At 43.5% G+C, this 23,342-nt stretch overlaps 1 protein-coding gene across 14 annotated transcripts in view; it reads left to right on the top strand.

Moving 5' to 3' along the window:
• The window catches only part of mbnl2 (muscleblind-like splicing regulator 2), a 57,815-nt gene that overhangs the window by 8,229 nt on the left and 26,244 nt on the right, over window positions 1-23,342 (top strand). For all 14 annotated transcript variants that reach the window (XR_014621705.1, XR_014621706.1, XR_014621707.1 and 11 more), the window contains exon 2: window positions 1,918-2,813. Coding sequence is in view for 7 of the 14 variants with exons in the window: in XM_084347617.1 (XP_084203743.1) it covers window positions 2,640-2,813 (174 nt within the window). In the remaining 7 variants the exon portion in view is untranslated. The remainder of the gene's footprint in view (window positions 1-1,917; window positions 2,814-23,342) is intronic.

Below are 23,342 nucleotides of genomic sequence, written 5' to 3'. Positions count from 1 at the left end.
CCTTATCCACACTGTCGGCCCACTCCATCTATGAACGCTTTGAGTGCTGTAAACCTCTGCTTTTTCCACAAAACATGACTGATGGCTGTGTTCCCTGATCATTTTAACACAACTTGCTCCGTCGTTCCAGGCCAAGTCATTTCACAGAGAAATGGCGCCATCGTCCCTTCACACGCTCTGACAAAGTAGGTTAGCTTGATCACAGACTTCTTCTGGCTTCTAAAAATAAGAAGGGATTAATTGTTAAAGGTCAGATCTGACATGATTCTTACCTGACTTTCTCTTCTGCAGCGATTGGCTCTTTCCCTGGGGAGATGGTGTGAAATTAAATCTTGCCTTAGAGAGTGGAGGCCAGGCGTCAGTATGATCGCGCGAGGAAGCTTCTCATCTCATTTCACATGATCAGCACTAAAGTGGGACAATATGATTAGCTGGACAATGGTCTGGATTCATAGGCTTGGAACAGTATAGTGTTGAAAGGAGATTTCGAGTGGAAGCATCTTTTTGCCGCTACTTATCTAAAAACAATCTACCTTTCTTTGTGACCTATTTATGAGCTATTGATCATTTTGGATATATGGTCTTATTCTTATGGTCTTTTCAACTTTTTCTCTTTGATATTTCAAACTTCAAACAGAGCTACAAACAGAATTCAGAAGTCTCCAGTTAGAGACAGTTAAGTTGGACTGATAAACCAAAATGAAAAGTTGATGTTTAGGTCTACAGGACAAAAATACCGTGCCTCACCCAAGACCCAGACCTAAAGGACTGTACACCTGTATGTCTAAGGGATCTCTACTTCCCTTAACAGTAGCATAGATGGTTTGAAAACAAGTCTCAACTTGCCTTCATTAACACCCAGTGGAGCGTGTCATGTGCCTTAAGAGGTGTTTTAGGATATTGTTCTCACAGTAGTCAAAGTTTTCTTGGTGTTCACCCCTGGTTTTGTCTGTTTTCCATAGATACGTTTATATTTAGAACAGTGGCGGGGGAATCTTTTAACCAGAGTTGTACGTTTTTACAACCCCTTCTCCTCCTCCCTCGGTCTGGTGTCCTCAGCCCCCTCTCCCTGCCCCTGGTTAGCAGAAAAACATTTCCAGATGTGCCAAGAAAAGAGCTCCCTGCGCAGTAGCTTAGTAATGGATTTCGTACGCTCAAGCTAAAGGTCACTTCCTCAGATTGTTGCTCAGCCAATTGTCCCCCCCCTTTCCTTAGACAGCAAATGGACACAGAGACGAGTGCCTTTAAAGGACGAGGCAAGAAGCACTGAACGCATTTCCTCTATGAATGTAAAGTGACAGGCCGCTGTCAATGAGCCGGTATCTAATTTGGACGGTGGGAGACCAGTGAATATCGCTGGACACTGGGCAGCGTCATAATCGTGTCTGGCACTGGCATATGCATCTGTCTCGGTCCCTCTGTGGCTACTGGACGGCTGCCCAGAATAGTGCTGCGCTGCGCGGTTTTCTATTGGTTGCACCATCCCGCCGCGCATGGCTCTACTGGGCGGGTCGGACCCTGGGGCTTTTTTCTATCTCCGCACTGACTGGATGTCCAGTGTCTCATAGCACAGAGGCTTTTACCATTCACCGCTTTGTGTGCAATATGTTGGAGAGCCATTGGGCATGTAGTCACCCCGTACAATGGCACACAGCAGTGATTGAGGGACTTAAACTCAAGTGGCTTCTGAATAACCTCACAACTGCCTTTTCTCTGGCTCATCAGCCCTGTACCCTTCAGAGCTAGCGCCCCTCTGGGGCAGTATGCACACAGATTCAGATTGACACGCATACACAAACACTGTTAACGCCTATTAGATAAATAGTTGCCCATCATATTTAGCAAGCCATTTTCTCTCTCTGAAAATAACCTCACTCTGCTTGTTTTTTGTCTCTCGCTTTCTCTTCTCCCTCTCAGAACACTGACAGAAAGTGCCTTGTGAGACGACATCCCTACTTGAAGATCCCTGGGCGTGTTTGAAGCGCTCCAGATTTTTCTCCGCAGTCGTGACAGGACCTAGATCAGCTGCAAACACCCCTGACCTTTTTGCTTTGTCCTTACCTGTGCTCAGTGCGAAGAAGTGGAGAGGTGGTGCTGCTGCACTGCTGGCCAAGGTGCCAAAGCTCAGATAGAGTAGGTACTGAAGACTTTTAAAAACAGAACTTTGTGTTGTCCTAAACTGTGCCATTGCATCTCAAAATAGCACCACGTTTGCTCCCCAACATCCACCCTTGCACAGATATCATCACTTATAAAGGACATTTTGGGGACGTTGGTACAAGCAGTAGAGCCTGGCTCCGAGCATGCCCCCTCTGCCTCGTCAGAGGTCTGCACCTGAGACTTACTGATTGATAAACAATTAGCTGTTTGACTGACAAACCCCTCAACAGCAGTGCAGTCCCATGCTCCGGTCACAGAGACTTTGCCAGTCCATTACCTCCACTTTCCTGTCCGCAAGGACAAACCTCATCCACTGACCTGACGCAGATCATTTATAGCTGCATGTTCCATCAGTTTTAGCTGTTTTGTGTTTTATTTTTTTTTTACTGGAACACTCTGAAACAACTCCTCAGAGGATAGCCTCTTCCTTAAACCAAGTGGCTCCACTCCACCCCGGCTCCACAGCCAGCGCCGCTGACATGGCTCTAAACATTGCCTCGATACGGGACACAAAATGGCTGACCCTGGAAGTGTGCCGGCAGTTTCAGAGAGGGACTTGTTCACGCAGTGATGAGGAATGCAAATTTGCCCACCCACCCAAAAGCTGCCAGGTGGAGAATGGGAGGGTGATCGCCTGCTTTGACTCGTTAAAGGTAAGTACTTTAAATATAATACAATAACTGCTTTGTTCTGTTGGGATATTATGATCTTAATCTATCCTCTACTTTTATTCTTTACTGTTTTTCACACGAGCATGGGTGAAGATAGAAACATCTACTCTTATTTACAACCTTTCTACTCTTATTTAGAGTTTAATTTGTTGTCATGTCACATGAAATGAACACTGCAGAAATCAAGGTTTCTACATCTAATTTATTTATCTATATATAACCTTATCGAACTGTTGACTGATGTAAAGCAAATAATTGGATTACATCTCTGAAGTACCATTATAGCATCTGACGTAAAATGTTACAGCTTTGTGGTAACTAATGGTTGGTGGGTGTAGGTTGTCTGCTCAAATTAGCATGTGTGTCAGGTCTCCATGCTGTGCTGCCGTTAGCAGACTGGCCTGACCTATGAAGCTAAAGGCCAGAGAGGTCTGTTGTCATGTTCACTGTCACCACAGGTGTGTTTGTGTGTGTGTGAGTGTGTGTGTGCGTGTGTGTTTGGTTTTTTGTACGGTAAGTTCTTCTAATGTTACCATGCCCTGTCCATCACTTATACTTGTGAGTGTACATCTGATCGCCTAAAGTCATTCCAGGACTTCTATTCCTGGGTGTGCTTCAGCTGTCACACACAGCCAACAACCAACATAAACAGCTAGAGCTTGTTTTATAATGTTTGTTTCCCACAGCTCCAAGAACACGTATAGTTATTGCATAATCAAGATATGGTTAATCGTCTTTTTTTCTCAAATTGATGCCAGAATCTCAAATATTATTTGTGGTGATCAGTACATTTATTTTTGCTTTATATTTTGCTTTTTCATACTTGAAAAAATGTAGTAAATTAGCGTAACACCAGCCACTTTGAAAGTTTCCCCAATTACAACAAGGTTGCTTCACACAGTCCCCCACATGCCGCAAAAAAAGATGACTGTAACCCAATATTTTCAAGCTGTGCTGGAAAAAAAAATAACAAAAAAAACAGCTGTGACAATGATAAATAGCCAAAGAAACTAGAGCAGAACACTGCAGCTACAAGGAGCTTGTCTTATTTTTTAAGTGAACTGTAGCTGCAATTCCCATAAACAGCAGTGCAGTGTGTGGAGAGTGCATGTTACGGTTTTCAAGGTTGTGTGCAAGGTCAGTGACGAAAGATGTAGAGCAGATTCACATTGTGCAAATAGCAGAACATACTGGTAGTTCTGATATGGTACTCCTGAAAGGCATGGCGAGCTTTTCCACACTCACATTTGTCATACTTGAAATTGAAATTCATCAAGATTGTGTAAAAGTGTAAAAGCCCTCTTCATTACAAGTTGCTAAAGCCAATTATTTATTTGACACTTTGAAAACAAGCTGCCTTTATGGTGCTATCAGCTGTTTTCTTGGCTAAGTCTTTGCTCATGGTAAGGCTCGCTGTGTTATAGCTTGTAGTCAGTCATTGAGTGACATTCCATCCCAGCTGCCAGATTTTGCTGCCTGTCATGCCGTTATGGTTTAATGAGCAAGCAGCTGAAAGCACATTGGGATCGATTTGTTGTTGCACCATGCAAGGGAAGGCCCGACATGGATCGTCTGCACATGACATGAGTTTACATGATATTCCTGTACAAATAGTGCTTTTGAGTCAATCCACCGACAATTCATGCATCATCTCCACCTTAATGTGCAGAATGAAAGAAGAGCCTGACGTCTCAGAGGCAGCTGTCAAGCCCAGAAGATCTTGAGGTTACTTAGGCCCCGTGTCCATATAGTGTTCTTTTCTGTCAGAAGAGCGCTGGCAGGGCACTTTGGAGTGCTGGGATAAAGCATTTGTGCTGTGAGAGAAAAAAAACCCTTCACATTGATTGATATTAGCTAATGCTATGGTAACAGCAGGTTGACTACACAGCACAACAACAAGCTTACAATGCGTAGGGTGATAAAAGCACAACACCTACCAGCAGCATTCAGTGCCTGGCCAATCTACTCCCACCAATGGGCTTCTCTGTCTCTGTTGTGATAGTTTTTTCCTCTGATATAGCTCAGGACAGACAGACCAGAACAAGCTTCTCCTTCATTTTCTTGCCCCATCTAATATATGGTTTGTTGCTTGAAAAAGAGTGATAGTGACAACACCAGTAGGGTTGGGCGATGGCATCGTCCATCACTGATGGCTGACAGTCATCCACTACTAAGCCCTGTACCATCAGCCGTTCCAAGGCTGAACACAGCTAAGTTACTGATATTTTCAACTAGAAGTGGTCCAAACGACCACAAAACACTATCGCACTATGCTTTGTGGAGACAGGGCCTCATCCTGTAACCTCAGTTCTCTTATAACATGAACTATGTGGAATCCAATGCTCTTTCATCATTACGCTCAAAAGGCTCCATACCAGTAATCCTGTCATTACTAGCAATGTTGGTTATAGGTCTGCTCTGTTCTCTGCATTACACTCCATGTGTCTCTGCCATGGATACTTTACCTCAGTGAGCAAAAGGGTCATCTTGCTTGTCTGACACATGTTGCTCTGACACTTCTTTGAAGGATTTGAAAGGGAGGTTTTTACTTGCCTCCAGAGCATCACCATGGCAACTTCACAGCTGTTGTCAGCATCGCTTGTTGAACCTCAGAATCCAACCAGCTAGTGTTGGGTGTGGATGACGTGATGTCAATCCCCATCAGGTCATTGTTTGAAAGCTACCCTGGTGGGCTGTGTTGTGTGGTGGCAGGCAACACACTCTCTTGAAACCCAGAAGTGCATTGTGCATATATTGTATAGTAGATTTTTCATTGGCTTGTTAAATGTGGCACCTAATTGAGCAGTCTACTTTGGGCCAAGTGTCATGACTACCAGTAAGCACTATATTAGGGACTGAATGATTATTGGCCAGGCCAATTATCAGTTCCAGTATTCAGCATTTTTCCAAATATCAGAATCTGTGTTTTTTTGTTAATTGCAGATTAAATAAATTAATAATCTGAATCTGCAAAGTAATTAGTATCTTGAGTTATCAAATAAATGTAGTGGAGTAAAGAAGACAATATTTGCCTACAAAATGCAGTGGAGTGGAAATATAAAATAGCAGAAAATGGAAAAACTCAAGTAAAGCACCTCAAATTTTACAGTGCTTAAGTAAATTGTTCTTGTTACATTCCATCACTGGTTATTTTAAATTGACACTAACACTTCAATTTAAATTGAAAATGTACATCGGTTCCAAATATCAGTCATTGGTCTACTTGATAATGAATAATTTATATTGGTATGGACTTTATAGGTCGATCCCTGGAAGGATACAGGCTTTGAGGAAATTGCTCCTGCACGGCTCATTTTTGTTTTAATATCCTGTGAATTATACAACAGCATCCACACAGGAATTCTACTGTCTGGGCTTCCTGGCTGTGACCCTACGACTGCATACATAAGGTTGCTTATAATATTCTTAATCTAGGAATTTTGCTGCTCTCAATTTCGGCTGTTCTGCGAAAGGCCATCAGCAGAAAGCCTAATGCAGCTAAATTGATAAATGTATAGACAGAACTGTCTCTAATTGCAGCTACTCGTTCTCTCTCACTCTTGCTCTGACCTTCTTTTCACCACGCAACCCCAGTGACAGAACAAGAATACAGGATTCTCTGTACTTTTAACTCAAACTCGCCCCCTCTCTCACAAAGACTTTCCTCGTGACAGCTAAGAGAATGAATGCTTTATTATGCATTAGGAAATGTGTTTCGCTCCACGGCAGGCCGATTTCCACCCCATTACGTCCGTATCGTCTTCCTGGGTCTTCTCATCTGATAGGGTTATCATGCCAGGGGTGGTTGTGCTGCCAGGCGTGACTTGGCCAATGATCAGAAGGGTCCTTTTGATAAACACGTGAAAGGTACGGCTCAGCAGAGGAGTAGAGTAGGAGGTGTAACTCTGTTGTTGCACTTGTCAGGCAGCAGTAGGCAAGCATGCCAGCTCAGTGGAGAATTTGACTGTTCCCGTTGTTTTCAGACTGAGTTGGTAAAAACACTCTGTGATGACAGTGCCTCCTTTCTGAACTTCAGCCCATTGCCAGAATAAAACAATTTGTTCCTTGTCTTTGTCTAGATGTATTTTGACATGGTTTGTAATCGTGATTCAGAATTTGAGGAGTTTTAAAATAAATCCAACTTAATCATTTTAAGATCAACAAGTTGTTTGTTCTAGATGCTACTATGTAATTATTAGTGTTTCTGACTGGCAAACTGGCAGACTGGCGAGTTGTTATACATTTTACACACAGTACAGCGGGACTAGCTGTTGTTGCTCATGGCAAGAACAAGAGAAAAAAAAAGGAGAATGAAGAGAAAATGTCTCTTTTAGTTGGGTTTAAATATCATGTGAGAGCAGAATTATTTAATAAGGTATTGCTCCTATATGTGCATCCATCCTTATGACCTGGAGAACAAGCAAGCCTTTCAAATTTTTGATCAGGCAGCAAAGTCAGCAGACCATGTGCAGAGGCAGACAGATGCTGAGAATAGGGACGGGTGTACTGGGGGTTTGGGAGCAGCCAAACAGCGGCCACTTACACAAGTCCCATTCATCTGGCGCAGAGGAACGGCCTGGGAAGATAACAGCAACCAAAATAAAAGTGCTTTTGCATTTTCTGTTAGTGTGCTTTGCATGGGACCAACAACTACAAGAAATCATTCCTGCTAGGTTTGCTCCGGCTCTCTCAATCATAAAGCTTGCAACATCCCAACTCCACTATGCTGCTCTCAGCATTTCTGTAGTGTAATGTCTAGGGGATTCTTTTTGTCCTTCTGCTCTACACCGTGGGCTTTAGAAATAGTCTCTCTACGCTACATTTGTCATCTCTCAAAATAGGACGAGCTGCTTCATCTTTGTCCAACTAAAGTTGTATTCACATTTGGTTGGCAAACATGATATAGCTCTCCAGTTATTATTCATTTTCCTTGACATGACATGAAAAAATGACAGCAGTGACCTCAACAACAGGAGTAGCAGTGGAAAATGTTCAGATATGATTTCTAACATGGCTGCATCATGTGCAGCAAGGACTCAGCCTCTGTACATGGGGTGCGCCCCAACTCTGCTTTACCTTTTGAATTAGAAAAATTGATTGCAAACTGAACATGTAGAGACAGGTTTGGTTGCTTCCAGGCACAATGAGGCATTGTAGATGCTTAAACAGTGTGGAAACACGAGATGACTCCCACACACAAAGATGTTTTAAATCACTAGTTGTTAATCAAGCTAAAGACATGGTGAAGCCAGATGGTTATGACATTCACACCTTAGCTCAACAAACAGAGGTCAGGTCTGTGAAGGCGCATGGGTGATGACTAATATCTCAACTAGAGCTGTGGTTATTAGTTAAATGATCTAATAGTCAATCGAAAGAAAATTAATTTGATAATCCTTTAATCTTCCATTTTACTTCCACTTAACCGGGGCCGGGTCTTGGGGGCAGTAGGCTAAGCAGGGTGTTTCAGACATCCATCTCCCCAGCAATGCTTTCCAGCTCCTCCTTTGGGATCCCGAGGCATTCCCAGAAAAGAGGAGACATATAATCCCTCCAGCAAGTTCTGGGTCTGCCCTTGGGTCTCCTCCCAGTGGTCTAGCCCGAGAAAACCTCCAAAGGGAGGTGCCCAGGAGGCATCCTAATCAGATGACCAAACCACCTCAGCTGACTTCTTTCGACACGAAGGAGCTCTCCTCTCTCCTTCGGGCTAATTCTGAATGTCCCAGCACCTCACCCTATCCCTAAGGCTGATCCCAGCCACCCTATGGAGGAAACTCATTTCAGCCACTTGTATCTTAGTTAGTTGCAGCCCTAATTTCATCACAGCTGCTGCACATCATTTTGTTAGAATTTTGTTGGAGGAAATTTGAAATCTCGTCCATTGAGAGCAATTGAAATATCATTCATATTTGGGTCGAACACTCCTTGCTTGAATCTTTGACATCATTCACTGCAAAAAGGTGACAGATAATCAATACAGGCAGCACTGCACCTCGATCAGTGTCTCAAATGATGTGTCGTGGTGGAAGCAATTTCCTTAAGGCTCTTTGATACTTGTTGCACTTCGACCACGGAAAACATGACATAGTGGTGGTGGGGATGAGGGCAGGGGGTGGGGCTGGAGGAAATGAGGGAGAATACCCACGTTAATGGAGCAAATGCAATCACACCAGTCATGTGATGATGTCACATTGGCTTTGCCTCTGACAGTAGCCTTTTGTTGATGCTTATGTCTCTGCTTTTCCAGTTCTTTCTCTTTAGTGGTGTCTCTGACCGTGCTGACTGGGTTGTATTTCTTCCCTCTGCAGTGAAAGACTGTCCGTGTCCAGAGCGTTTGTCTCAATTTATGTTTTCATCTGCTTGTCATTGGACAAACATGACAGATCACACATAGGCAGATCATAAATGAAGCAGAGTAGTTTTAGATATGTGTCAAGGTGTCTTCTTTGCAAAACATGGGGCTGTCATGCTTTTGCAAAAGAGATGGATAACAAGGCCTGTTAAGATTTTTTTGTCCCAGTCAGATTTTACCAGACAACCTCCATGCATGACGGAGCTCCAATAGTCTGGGAGGCGGGAGATTGTCCAGAGCATCCTGGCGCTATCATGTTTCGTCAAGTTGCAATTTACAAAAAGAAAGTGGTGAAGCAGGAGAAACAAAAGGAGTGACTTTCAGGTGTACACACCACTCACTTGTGTCACAGACAGTCCCCCTGGGGGTAGGTGCCCTGGTTTCCCTCACTTGGTAAGAACATCTTAATCCGGACTCTGCTTCAAAAGAGCACAAGTGTTTTTTGGGGGGCGTGGGATTGGCTTAAACGGGTAAATAAAGAAGCGAGGGAACATGGCAAGAAGGGAAGGTGTTGATATTTGAATGGCTAAGAGAGGAAGGGAAGAGAACATTGATTTGACTAAAAAAGTGGAGAAATGGCAGGAGTAAGTGACAGGTCCAGCCAGGCAGGGCACCAGAGCAACATTTTTAAACCAATTAGCAAAGATTGTCATCAAGATTCAGAATAAAGGTTCCTGCGACCTTCGGTTATTCTGTTACCCCATAGCTACCAGTCTGACAGAAACCAGACAGTGAAACTGAAATGATACCAAAGACAGCTTGTTTTTAAGTTTAGAGGTTCCTCTGACTTAACTGTAACTTCCTCCCTCTGGGCTTATTGCATTTGCATTTTTTTGGGGATCTTTAGGAAGCTTCAGTGAACATGAACTTTATGCCCATGGCCTCAGCCCCCCTCTCCCCTCTTGTTTTAAAAGATGGGCTCGGCTGCATTCCTCAGCGTAATCCTCTCGAACTGGGCCACACCCTGGGCAGAGCAAACATGTGGAGGGGAATGCATGCGGCGCAGCGGGAGTTGGTGTTCCCCCAGGGTCATTCACACAGACACAATGAGGCACTGACTTGAGCTTAACGCGGGGCTGCAGCGGACGCGGCATGCTTTGATGAGCCCCTCGGAGACCCCCACCGCCACCGTTCCTTAAACAGGCCTCCTCGTACGCCGACCCATGCACGCACACTCGCTGTTTTTACAGTGCAAACCATGCCAAATTTCATTTGATCCGTGTGATTTCACCTCCTGCACCCCGCAGCCCCGGTCCAACTGGTTGAAAAAAAAATGTTCCAAAGATGGGAAGAGATAAGAGGGAGGGAGGAGGAGGTCAGATCAACTCAGTGTTAACATCCCATGACCCAGGACGTGCTAGTCAGTCAGTCCTATATGTAATGAAGTGCTCACTGGAAAATGGTTGATACCAATAAGAAAAAACACAAAAACATTTATTTTGTGTAAATCAAAGCGCATAGAAAGTTTCACAGCTTAATTACCTGTTCTATTTCTTTCTTTTCCAAACTTTTACATTCCATATTTATTATTATGGTCTTATCAGTCTTGTCACATTGACAAGTCATATCTCGATCGTATCAACACAGACTGTATTTAGACACAAGTCTAAATCTACCTTTCTTTTCCATGATATTACTGTTTTACTTTATCTTTTCATATCTGTCTTCTAGTGATGTAACATATTCATGTTAGTGTTGTCAATCTGTATAAATTAGTTTTATTAGAGGAAGATACTCAAAGGTTATTGATGTTAGTACAGACTTACAGCGTTGCACTGTGCTGCTGTTGATCAGAGAAGTTGATACAGTGGGGCACATGTTGGCATTTTAATTGGGCCACCGCAGTGACCCACATCTGTGTGTCAGTGTGTGTGTGTGTGTGACGTGACAGAGAGAGAGTGTCTGCTGTGATCCCCACATTTCACTGTCGCCCTCTGGGTCTAGCTGCAGAACTGGACGGCGCCAACTGAAGGCACTAGTATTCTTGGAGTATTCAGTCATTACCGAAAAATTTGGAAGCAAATCTTGTACTCTCGCAGCTTTTTTTGGTGTTTTTCTGTTTTGCCCTTTAATGTGGACAGCAAAACTAAAAATAAAACACAGAGACAACTGAGAATAGTTGGGTATTGGTACATGTGAAGGCATTTTTGTGTATATGAAGCAAGAACATTGCAGACATCAGAATAAGGCAATGACCCATATGGTTTTTGCCACACGGGAATGATTATTCATTAATCAAGGTGACCTTTAACTGACATTTGGAATCATTATACATTTGCAGTAAACATGAAAACCTTGGTCTATCCCCAATGAGAAAGAGCAAAAAGAGCACCGTTTAGCTTTATTAGACCAAGAGTCAAACTATTATGCATGAGCTTTATATCTATAAGTGTTGGTTACTTCTCCCTTACTACTAACAATGATAATATCAAAGTGACTCATGTCATTCAAGTCAAAACTTTACAGAATAATATTTCTTTGTATTCAGGCTTATATTTCCTCTACAGCAGTTCCATAGTGCAACTCAAGCCTTACATATGTAGGGCCATCAGCCTACTCTCTACACCACTCTGCTTGGCACACTAGAGCTTGAACTCCATTATATCCTCTCTGTAAAACAGAAAATATATGGCACTACTGTTGGTCATGTCAGATTGAGTAGTAGGTGTTCGTCACCCAGCGAGCCGCCTGCAACATGATGGAGAGACTGAGTGCTGAAAATCTGCCCATCTGCTGTACCAGTGTCTCACCTGGTCTCAATCCACCCACTACCACTGAGTCATCCTCTTTTTCCATCTCTCTCTCTGCTGCCCACAGTGCTGATAAAGTACTAGATTCTCTGCAATGTTCTTTTTTTTCTCTCCCTGCAAAAAAGCAGCAACTTAAATCAGCACTGCAGAATCAATGCCATCCTCACATTTGTGGATTTCAAAGCCAGCTGGACTCAAACTCCCTTACTGCTGCAGTAGTCGATGCTGTTGTGAGTGAGCACCTCTGCAGTGAAGCTGAAGGCAGATCTATGGCGAGTCAGGCAGGAGGCTTGCTGTGTGCTTGACCTTTAGTATTGGTCTCATTAAATATTAATACGTAGTTTCATCATCACTCATCAGAGACACACTCAGGTTGTCGTGCTCTGATTCGTACTGAGAGAATCATTTATTTGTCTGCGTTGTTCAGCTTCACATTATATCATTTAAAAATGTATATCATGCTTGTAAAATCTGCAGCCTTAGCCTTCTGTTTTTTTTTTCCTGGAAAGGCCAGTGATGCCTACTGCTAGCTGCAGTATGTTCCATGTATTGCCAGTATACTGAAACATATGGCGTTTACTGTGGCCCATATTAAACATAGAAATTAATTGTTGCTCAGGAAATGTGTTGAGTGCTCCCCTCAGGCTGCTTTTAATACTCCTCTGATCATAAAATGGACAAACTTACAAAGACACAGCGCTAAGATGCTCCACAATTCCCACCCCGCCACCCCCAGCTCATACACACACACACACACACACACCTAGGGAGCTACAAACAGTTAGATAGACAGGCCCAGCTGTCTCCCAGGGGCCAGCCTTTATAATGAGACAGAGATCTTCTTAATTGGCTCTATCTAATGAGGCAACAGAAATGCAATCTTTTGGGGCCCTACACCAGAATGGGTTCTCTCCACCTTTTTGTCTAAGTGACTATTGGTCTGTGTCCAACAGGCTGTTGTGAGCCCGTCCTAGCATGACACTCCAATCCCATGTGTCAGTGCAGAAAATGTCTAGGCCTATATGCTGGTACATCAGTATCAAAATTGCTCTGCGTTAATAAAGTGATAAGTGTAAACTGGGCTGACAGTGATTGACATGTGCCTGCCTTCTAAAAAGCATGGTAAAGTGACAATGAAGTGTGCCCTGTGTGGACTCATTCTTTCTCCTAGAAGTGTTCTCGTTCTGACTCATATCCTATTCAGGCTTGACGAGTGGCAGTGATGGACTGCGCGGCAAAAGCGGAGCCTGCCATCATTTCTTGTGAAACGCTCCCTGTGCTGTCTGCTGTGCTACTGACGAGCTGAATGGAGACCACCATCTCAGAGTTAGCACTTAAAAAGATGGTGCTTTCTTCCATCACACTAACTGTCAATTCTAATTCGCACCTTACACATAACGAAAGAGGTAGTCATTTAATTTAATAGATTGAGGTTAAGTGGTACAATCACATAGGTGTTTCTTTACCTGGCAAGATAGCTGGATTAGCAAGGTCACTGCTTGCTGTTACAGGCATGGTTTAGCTGCGACAACCGGAGAGAGTGACTGTTGGTTTGAAAACTACAATGGCTGATTGGTTGAAGTTAGATGCTTCATCCAACCTCTTGCCAAGTATTTTTTGAAAGTGCCTGACCTTTTCTGAACAGTTTCTAAGGGCGACTTCCCTGATGGTTCTGTGTAACAAACCATCTGGTGTGTCAAGTTAGGTCTGCCTCAGTCTTGCCTAAAATGTCTGATTACCCAAAAACAATAACTCTGTCGCAGTAGGCAATTTTTTCAAGGCCGATCTACCTTTACTTGGAAACATCAAGCTTAATTGGCTCGAGTGTAGCTGCTCCAAATTGGGGTGATTTGATAGAGCTTGCCTTGATGAAAGCCTCGGAGTCTGTGTAAATGACTTGTACGTATTAGTGAATGAAAGGCTTACAGCTGTCTAGTTAGAAGGAGAACTGTTTGAAATGTTTTCATACCAATACACGCTCTGCTAATTCAGATGTTCTTAATGATGCTTTATTGATGTCTCTTGTTCAACTGAGCTCAGTATAAATTCACAGAACAACAATAAAACTTGATGTGTATTATTAAAGCATAAATCTGGTTTATTACAACTGGCGTCTCATGTTTGTAGTTTTGGGATTAGTAACATTGCACTCACCCAGTTTATTTCTGAGATCTGGGAATGTGTTGATGTCACAACAAAAAGCTTTTGAATATCTTTAGATACCCCAAAACATGCCTGGTAATGTGTCTATTCTAGTAGGGATAGTTTCTTAATTCCCAATCCAAGCTAGAGGTATTATTTGTATCACACCCTTCCCCCTTGCCCCTACCACACAGGGTGGCCATACCGTAAAGGTCAACTTTAGGTCATAGCAGCATATCTGTGCCTGTGCGTGCGTGTGTGTGTTTATGTGCGAGCGCATGTGTTTGGGCCGACAGGGGGGCCATACAAAGTTCATGGACGAAAGTGAGATGGCCAATTTCACACCCAGCAGATGCCTGCACCAGTGACCCGCGGCGACAGGTGGAGGACACTAATTGGCAGCGCGCACCGTCACAGAGTAGGGTTGAACCCATGGTGGGTGAGGCATGGAGGGAGGGAGGAAGGGAGAGGTAGATGACAAGAGAAGTGGTACCAGTGGGGGGCATAAATTGGCACCACATTTGCTGTTGCAAACCATTAAAACATCCATGGTAGGAAGAGCGTCAGGTTTAATGGTTGCATCAGACACACAGTACTGGTAGCAATTTATTCTTGCTTTCTTTTTTACCATAAAGGCATTTCATGGTTGATAAACAAACAGATGTTGCCTCTGAAAACTGCTCTCTATTCCCATTCCGTTTGCGTTTCCCTAGCTCTGGCTTCAGTCAGCCTCTCACTCTGTTTTTGACTCATTCTCTCCACAGAACTGACGCTCACCTTAAATAATACAAAGAAAAAGAGCAGCGTGATGACATGGGTGAATAGTGAGATCGATATGTTTACCTGCATCCAACGATTTAAAGATGAAACACACCATGCAGCTCAAAGGCTGTTAAAGTCGCTGTGCCCTGGTTTATTGATCTCATCTCCAAGACCACTCATTACTTTATCTGTGTATAATTCCGGCCTCGCTACCTCAACCTTATGAGAGCTGTTTTCATCATCTCCGTGTGGGCTCAGAGTCTGCTCAGCCCATGGGAGAGAACATCCTCAGAGGCCTCATCATCACAACCAACAAACAACATGCCGATCCAGGCGATGCTGCACCTTATTCCCATTTGGTTGCATATAGCAAAATGAAATTGCACAAGCCTCTGTTGGAAAACTGGAGACACATAGTACATTGGTGGCTTCCGTTTTATGAGCAGGTTTTTGCTCAGGAGGTAGAGCAGTCATACACCGATGGGAAGGTCGATGGTTGTATTCTTAGCCCCTACAGTTTACATGTCAAAGTGTCCTTCGGCGAGATGCTGTACCCCAATTTGCTCCCGGTGGCTCTGTTGGTGTGTGAATGTGTATGAATGTTTATTGCTCCTGATGAGCAGGTGGTGCCTTGCATGGTAGTCCCTGCTAACAGTGTATGAATGTGTGTGTGAATGGATGACTTGTGTTGTAAAGCATTTTGAGTGGTCACCAAGACTAGAAAAGTGCTATATAAATACAGTCTATTTACCATTTACCATTTTTGTACAGGTGATATATTGGTTTGCCAGTATTATTAACAGATGTTTGGCTATCGCAGATGTATCAATATTGTCATCTATGTTGTCCAATATACACCAATATGAAAACTTATTTGTTAAAGAGATTATAATGCTGAAAAAAATGCTTTGGTTGATTAATAGTTCTTAAGTTCCCATTGAAGTTTACTGTTTCAGTACACTGATGTTTGGACAATAAAGTTTATCACTAAACTGTAAAATATCCTGCCTCCGTGACATATCTTTGTCACAACTGTTTTAACCACATTTTAGGAATCATTGCAAAAAAGCGTATTGGACAATATATTGACATCAGCGTTTTTTCGTCCCTGATATTGGCATTGGACCCTAAAAATATTGGTATTTGGTCTAGATTGTACCCTCTCCAATTGAAGACAAAAGCTAGTGGTAGTGGGTGATTTTTGTCAAGTGTGAAATAATTTTAGTCAGGAAAAAAAATGAGTCTGAGTTGTATCTCTCATCCCATGGACAGGGATATTAATAACTGTGAGGCATTATATCCCGAAAATATGATCAAAGACAAGATAAGATTCATAACTGGAATACTAGTGTGCTTCTACGTTCCTACTTGAGTAACTGGGCTCTCTCCAGTTTCTCTGTAGTTCGAATCATAAACCTCTCAACTTCTTTTTTGTCAGCAACCAAAGCTTTAATCTCCAAACTGGAGAGTAAGCAGCCATACAACATTTCTGCCCCTATCTGCTGAGTGTGTTAGAAAGAGGCTTTGATGAATAGATCTGCTCTCTCCCTTCCATCTCATTATCCTCCTTTATCTGTTTTATGGATTTACACAACTCCTCAACACGCTCTGACACGCGGTCGATAGTGTCAGCGGGGAAAGAAGATGTAGGCTAGCCTTTTTTGTATTTTCTCGCATTGTTTGTTTAATTTCTCTCATTAGCATTTGTAGTGGGGTTTGTGTTATTTTTAGAGCGTCCTGGAGCAGTGGTGGCTTTTATCACCTGAGACTGATTGAAATTGAGGTATCTGTTAGCAAATGTTAAATTAGGAAATTAAAATAAGGCCTTACTGGCTGTGCTGTTTCCTCATGGGTCTGTGGCACAGTTCTTCTCGAACTAGGGCATCAACATCATGTAACCTACTTATATGAAATATATCACAGGCATGGCCAGTTGAAGTTCCAGCTGGCTAAAGGACTGCTGTCATATCAACGCAAAGCTGACAAGATCCATCTTCTCAGCATAGGGAAATGACAGCCTGTCATAGGCAGGCTAATGCCTCAGTCTTTTAGCTGTGACTCACCTATCAACAGCCTGAGAGGTGGCATTGTCATAGCTGAGCCTCCTTTCAGGGTGTGTATTTGTAGGAGATTGTATGTGTGGGAAAGTGAGACAGTTGCTTCACTTTGAATGTGCATGCAAGCGAGCACATGCTGGCATAAGTGTTTATGTGCCTACCTGTCAGCTGCATGCCTGCAACCCTGTGTGTGTTTATGTGTATGCGTGTGTGTTTGTGTCTGTGTGTGTGCAGATTAGAGAAGCTCTGAAGGGTGGGTTTCATGTCTCAGCAGGTCACAGATGATCAGATTAACTGAAGCAGGGCTTCAGCCTCCAGCTGGATTTGCAGCGGGGACCTGGACTCTGCAGGTGCCTCACAACGGTGCCAATGCAGCCACACTTTGTCCATACGTCCCCTACAAAACAGTCACCACAATGATACACGCACATCCAGCGTGGGTAGCACCTGAAAGCTGATCACCTTCATTTGCAGCTGGTGCTTTTAAATTGCCTCTGCTTTTTTTCTACTGCACGGCTACATGAAAGCTTTGTTGAAATCCTTCAACCGCTGTGACGGATGAACAAAAACTTGTTTCATAACCTGCACAAATATGTGTCACAGCTCTTGAAGGAATATTGTTTATACCCTGCAGACAATTTAGGTGCACTAGTACAGAAAATCACCATTAGGCTGGATGAAGACCGGCTTTTTAGAGTGCCCTTTTTATCGACTGTCGTGGACTTTTCATTGTTGTCATCGAGACTGTTACATCTCTTCCTAATTTTGTGTTCTTCTTCTGTTTCTTTTCTCTCACATGAAAGGAGCCATGTATTCAGTGCCACGTCTAACGTCATGGCCTTAGTGTGACATCTACAAATAGCGCAGTTCTAATTATCACTTTGACTACAGACAAACAGCTACCACATCTCCTCGAACTGCCTGAGCTGCAGTTTGAGCAAACGGATCACTAGCTGCAGTGCCAGTGCTGCATAGTGACAACGCTAGCATGTGATTTCCAGCTGATGCACAACACTCACCACAATGACTTGCAAGGAAACAATGTGAGCCAAAGGAAGGACTAATGAAATCTTAAAATAGTGTCAGCCGAAGGAAGCATAAATGGACTCGTTCAGTTGCTTATGATAGTTGGGCGTGAACATGTGATCAGCACAGGCTGCCTTCATTACACAACTGTTTGCTTTAGGGGCAAACATTTTGTGTCTCACCTTTATCTCACTCTATACCCTGCCTGTCTCTCACTCCTCCTAGCTCTCCTCTCTCTCTCCTTGGGTAATCTCGGGCGTCAGCAGCAGTACTACTCCTCCATCTGTGGGATTACAGCTGGTGAAACAAAGGCACTTAATTACTGCTGAGGCAACACAGTCTTAACGTGTGTGAGTGCTCGACGAGTAAAAAGAAAGCAGACTATTGTTTCCAAATTACCTGGTCTCTGTCCTTTGCACTGGGGGTACATTCATGTTTGTTTTATCACTGATTGCATTGTAGTATAACAGCCAGGCCAAGTATAATTGATCACAACAAATCAGAGCTGGGAAGGATTTGGGAGCCGGGCCGTCGTGCCTCTACAATTTTACATTTAAACGACTTCTTGTTACCCACTGTTCACCACTGATTCATGTTCTCCATTACCAGCCTGAATGTAAGCAAAAAGCCTTTGGCTATCATTTCATAATGGATTTTCAGTGTTTCCTGGTGTCCTGGAGCCTCACCGCTTTCAAACAGATCCATTAGTCCGAACGGATCCATTAGAGCCCAAAAAACAAAACAGGATCCTTAAGAGGAAGCATTCTCCGAGTTTGAGGATGAAGGGAAGCCCTGTCCATGTGCATCCATTGCCTCGCTACTTTACCGATTGCTAGGATCACTGGGTCCACTTTTTCGCAGCCTTGTGAGCACTGCAGTGCCTGTCCTCCTGGTGTCTTATAGCCGGGGGCTTTCAAAGAAGTGGTTTCCTTGTGAGCTGTTATGGGTTGACCCATAACCAGCTGCTAGCGCTCCTGGAAAAAGTCGCTTACGAAAGCAAACTGAGAAAGGAGAGAAAGTAAGGCACGCATTATGAACGAGAACAATCTTTTTTCATTGATGCCCTATAGAAAGGCAAAATGTGCAGCATATTGGGAAGTCAAAAAAAGGAAGAGCCAATATTTTCATCTTTGAATTGTGGAGATGAGGCATAACTTCCTGGATGCGATCATTCCAGGATCAGATCCAGTAACTGTTGCAAACCAAGAAATGCTCTTATTTGGGTATTTATAGCCACAATTACGAATATCTGTAAACAAAACACCCAGCCAAAGGATCGGCATTGGTTGTGCATATTCCTCAACAATGCAAATTACATCGCATTAAAGACAGGATGTAAATGCTGCTACTGCGAGGACAAGGCATTGTGGGAGAAAGGAAAGAAAGAGACGAGAGGGAACATTGAAAGACAAGGAGAAAGAGCGAGTGCCTGTCCATCCCCCCGCCTTTGCTGGTCAGTGGGGATACAACAGGTTCCTCGGCTATGCTCTAAGGGGATTACACATATCACAGGCTTCATGTCAGAAAAATTAGTGTCAGTTTCTCGCAGCGGGCCTCCTTGCGCTGAGAAGGACAATCGGATAATCGGGGGGGAAGAAGACTTGTTACAGTTTCTCTGTAGGATACAGCCATCCAAAAATCTACTGTACCTGCCAGATCTCTCTTAGCAAGGGCAGATCAGCTGTCTCTACAAGCGTTTTACTGTATCCTTTAGGGTTTGTTGTGTTTTCTTTGTATTCTACTACACTTCTTCACCGCTGCCTCCAAAGCCTTGGCGGTGCATTCACCCGTCACAATTAGCCACTTTCCTGTCTTGTGCTGACCCTACGTTTTTCCTGATGGTTTTTCCGGATCGCAGTCCGCCAATACTGCCAGTCACACTGCCATTGATCCTGTCACTGAGCGCTGCGCTAGCATCAGAAAGACATCACCGGGGCTGGGATAAGTAAAGCCTACCCAGCTTCTCTGTGTTGCTGGAGAAAAGGGGGCTTAGTGGAGAATCGCATGCACACACACATCCCAGATTCCCAAGATTCGGCACTGTGTAATTCATCGATACTGCTTCTTAGTTTGAAGTGTTGATATGGGAAAGAAAAGCAATAGCTCATTTTGAGTGTATCCATCTTGGATAATCACCAGGGCACTAGATTCCCCATTAAGGGGCGATTGAAACCTCAGGGATGTAATCTAAAGGCACATCTCAGTCGCCTTTACGAGGACATTTACAGCTCCTCTGTCGGCTGCAGTCTATAGGCAGCCACTCTCTGTCTCCAGCAGGCCAGAGGATAGAGCGCCCATTGAGGGCAAAATGCAAATGTTACAGTGGTGAACGGAGGGGCCCACAACTGAAGCGCTATTCTGCCGAGGGGGTGGAAGACTGGTCCTCTGTGTCTGTGCCACCCACAGACACACAACAGTCATCACTCTGACCATTCAGCCGGGCTGATGAAGGAGGTGGGGGGTCGAGGAAAGGGTTTCTGCCACTGATGAAGATGGCAACGTAAAAGCCAGCAAGGGGATGCTAATGCCAGTTATACACGAACCATTTGGGCCAGTGTTCCCTGTAAATGTGTCATATTCTGGGGGGCTTATTATGTTTCTCAGATTTAAGGTCTGTTCCATGAGGTGTTGTAGTTTAATAATGGCTCTTGTAGCATTAGTATGTATCATAGGAACTGCAGGAAAACTGCTTTTGATTTTACCTTCCGTCAGATTTTTCTTGCTGTAAGGAAAAATGTCACAGCTGTATTAGCTCGGAACCAGGCACTCACAGCTGTCTCACGAGAGATACTCCTTGTCCGTCTGGATAACATTTTTAATACATTTATTCCTAAAATGCCGTCTGCTGACAGTGAAAAGACATTCAGACATTAGGGGCCGACATTGAAAACATTATACAAGCGAACAACAAGGAAGTGGGTCACAGGCTGTTCAAAATGTATATGGTCAGAGGATGAATGTTTTTCATGCAAGTGTTTTTCTGTTCTTTAGCCCTGCCTCTGTGTATCTGGGAGCCATGGTTGGAGTGGTGCAGCATGATAGCTATGTTGTGTTGGGGCAGGAGAAATGCTGTATCCCTCCTCAGCATTCTGTCACTGTGTTTGGGCGAATTGAGTTTTTTGTCTTTTGTGTTCTCATGCCAGTGAGTGTGACTTGTTTCTCTCTCTCAGGTTTTTTAACAATATATTGTGTCTGATTTTGAGCATAATCAGTGGAATGCTTTTTCTTTTTTCGATGACAAATGGAAACAAGAACCAATAGTTTAGGGCTGCAAGTAACAAATATTTTCATTAGAGACTGACTAGACGAGAGAGGTTTTCTGATTTATCCATTTATTTTTAATCCAAGAATGTCAAAACACTTCAACATCCAGCGCAATGTTTCAGTGCCTAAACTGATGCCTTTAAAGGACTTCTTATCCGACAAACACCCCGACTTACAATGTTGCAATGTGCAAAGCAACAATTTTTGATAAATTGATAAAAAGATAGATTGATTATGAAAATTATTGTCGATTATTCTCCGTCGTTCGACTAATCAACCAATGTTAGCGGATCAACCGTCAGCAGAATTAGGTTAAATTCACACACCAGCAGCCACTATCGAAGAATCAGTCCGGATGGTGCTGGATGTAAAAGGAAGAATTTTCCACCAGATTGGATTTCCAAAAGTAATTAATAGTCCTAATTACAAGAAGTAAAAACAATTGAAAGAGCCTCAGTGGGTGAAGTTAGTGTAATCCTAATCTGTTTATGAAATGATCTGCCTTTATCCCCTTCCCCTCCGGATCAGTCCTAATAAGGAACACATTTTTATTGACATTACTACTGTATGAAAACTTGGCAAACAGTGAGTGCTATCTTGCTGGCAATAGCTGGGGGGATTTGAAGAACGTGCCAGCGGTAATGTCTCTTGGACAGAGGATCTATATCAAGTGAAAACAAGCGATAATTTATCTTTGATCTCGCCTTCATTGTTCACTGCGATGCAAAGGAGATAATTATCCAATCTGAATCAAAGCCGCTATTAGTGTATCCCAAAGCATGGATCATAGCATTTCATGCACACTGGGGCAACGCTGCAGCCTACAATGAGAGGTTGCCATGTGAGCGACCCTGCTGAAAGGTATAATTTCACCGTGTAGCTATGGCTACACACCGGCGGCTGGCGCGTGAATCACAGAGGTGCCTTGGTGCTTTCAAAGATCCTTTTCATAGACGGCAGCTCGGAGGCAATGCCCGCGATGAATGGATTTCTGCTCTGCTCCGAGTGGGTGGCTTAGACAGAAGGCACAGTGTGTGTCGTTCTTTGTGGGTGTTTGTGTGTTTGCGTGCGTCTGCCGCCCTCTCAAAAAGATAAAGGTCTGAAACCACATGATGGCACCGCGATGTCATCAGCCACGCATGTTGCTTTTTAGCACAGTCACTGTCACATCACTGGACCACCTCGCTGCATAAAGCATGAGCCATAAGCAGTCCTCTTTTTTATATGTGATGCAGTGCCGCCTTTCGACAAAGCTTACCTCATCGAATGTGCTTTGAATTCCCAAGTGTGGCAAACTGCAGCCTGGACCCTTCATTGATGATCATCAGTAATAGTCGCACACTCCAAACATACCGTAATTGCTATGTATAGCCATCACTCTGCAGTTCTTGCAATTGGCCTTATCATGTTTTATTAAAGCAAGAATTACTTCTCCCATAAAGCAGATGTTAGATTTTCACCCTTACTTCGAGCTAATCAGAGAGATGTGATATGGGTGAAAGCTTTTTAACTGCTGTGCACAGTACCAATAAATTAACACCTCCCTGAGTTTAATGAATGCATCAGAATTTGTGTGTGAGGGTGTGTGTGTGTGTTATCAACATTGTTATATGGTGGATGTGAATGCCTGGATGTCGATCCCAGGAAAGGATTAGCCCAGCATATGTATAGTCTTGGACTACCTGACCTCATATCTCCAGTCTGAATGCAGCTGAAATTATTCTAAATGAACTGATCCCCTCTTTTGTGTGCAACCTAATGCTTTAACACCCTCAAAGGATATCAGCCATTTTGGTGTCCTTTAACCATATTTATAGCAAATCCATATCCTCTTCACTATTAGGCATTGAGACTTCCAGGAGTCTAAGCTAGCAAAAGACATGTGCATAACACTACGCCTATTCTTTCATAATATTATGAAGCACTGTGTAGTTGTTTAGTGTCTGATTTGGCATCTTCACAGTCATTCATTACTCAAATTGGACTTCCTGGATCATATTTCACCTTTTAATAAGGAACATGTAGCAACCCTGGTTAAATGTGGCCGCGGTCCAGGCTGACTCCTATCAGCTGGTAGGGCCACTAGCTGCACAGCTGGTAACAATAAAGAGTATAGTAAGCAGCAGTTAGTGGTTACTCTGTTGATATTCTGCCCCCT

Source organism: Pagrus pagrus (assembly GCF_965226575.1).
Source record: "Pagrus pagrus genome assembly, chromosome: 24".
NCBI lineage: Eukaryota > Metazoa > Chordata > Actinopteri > Spariformes > Sparidae > Pagrus > Pagrus pagrus.
This window is presented reverse-complemented; position numbering and strand designations above follow the sequence as displayed.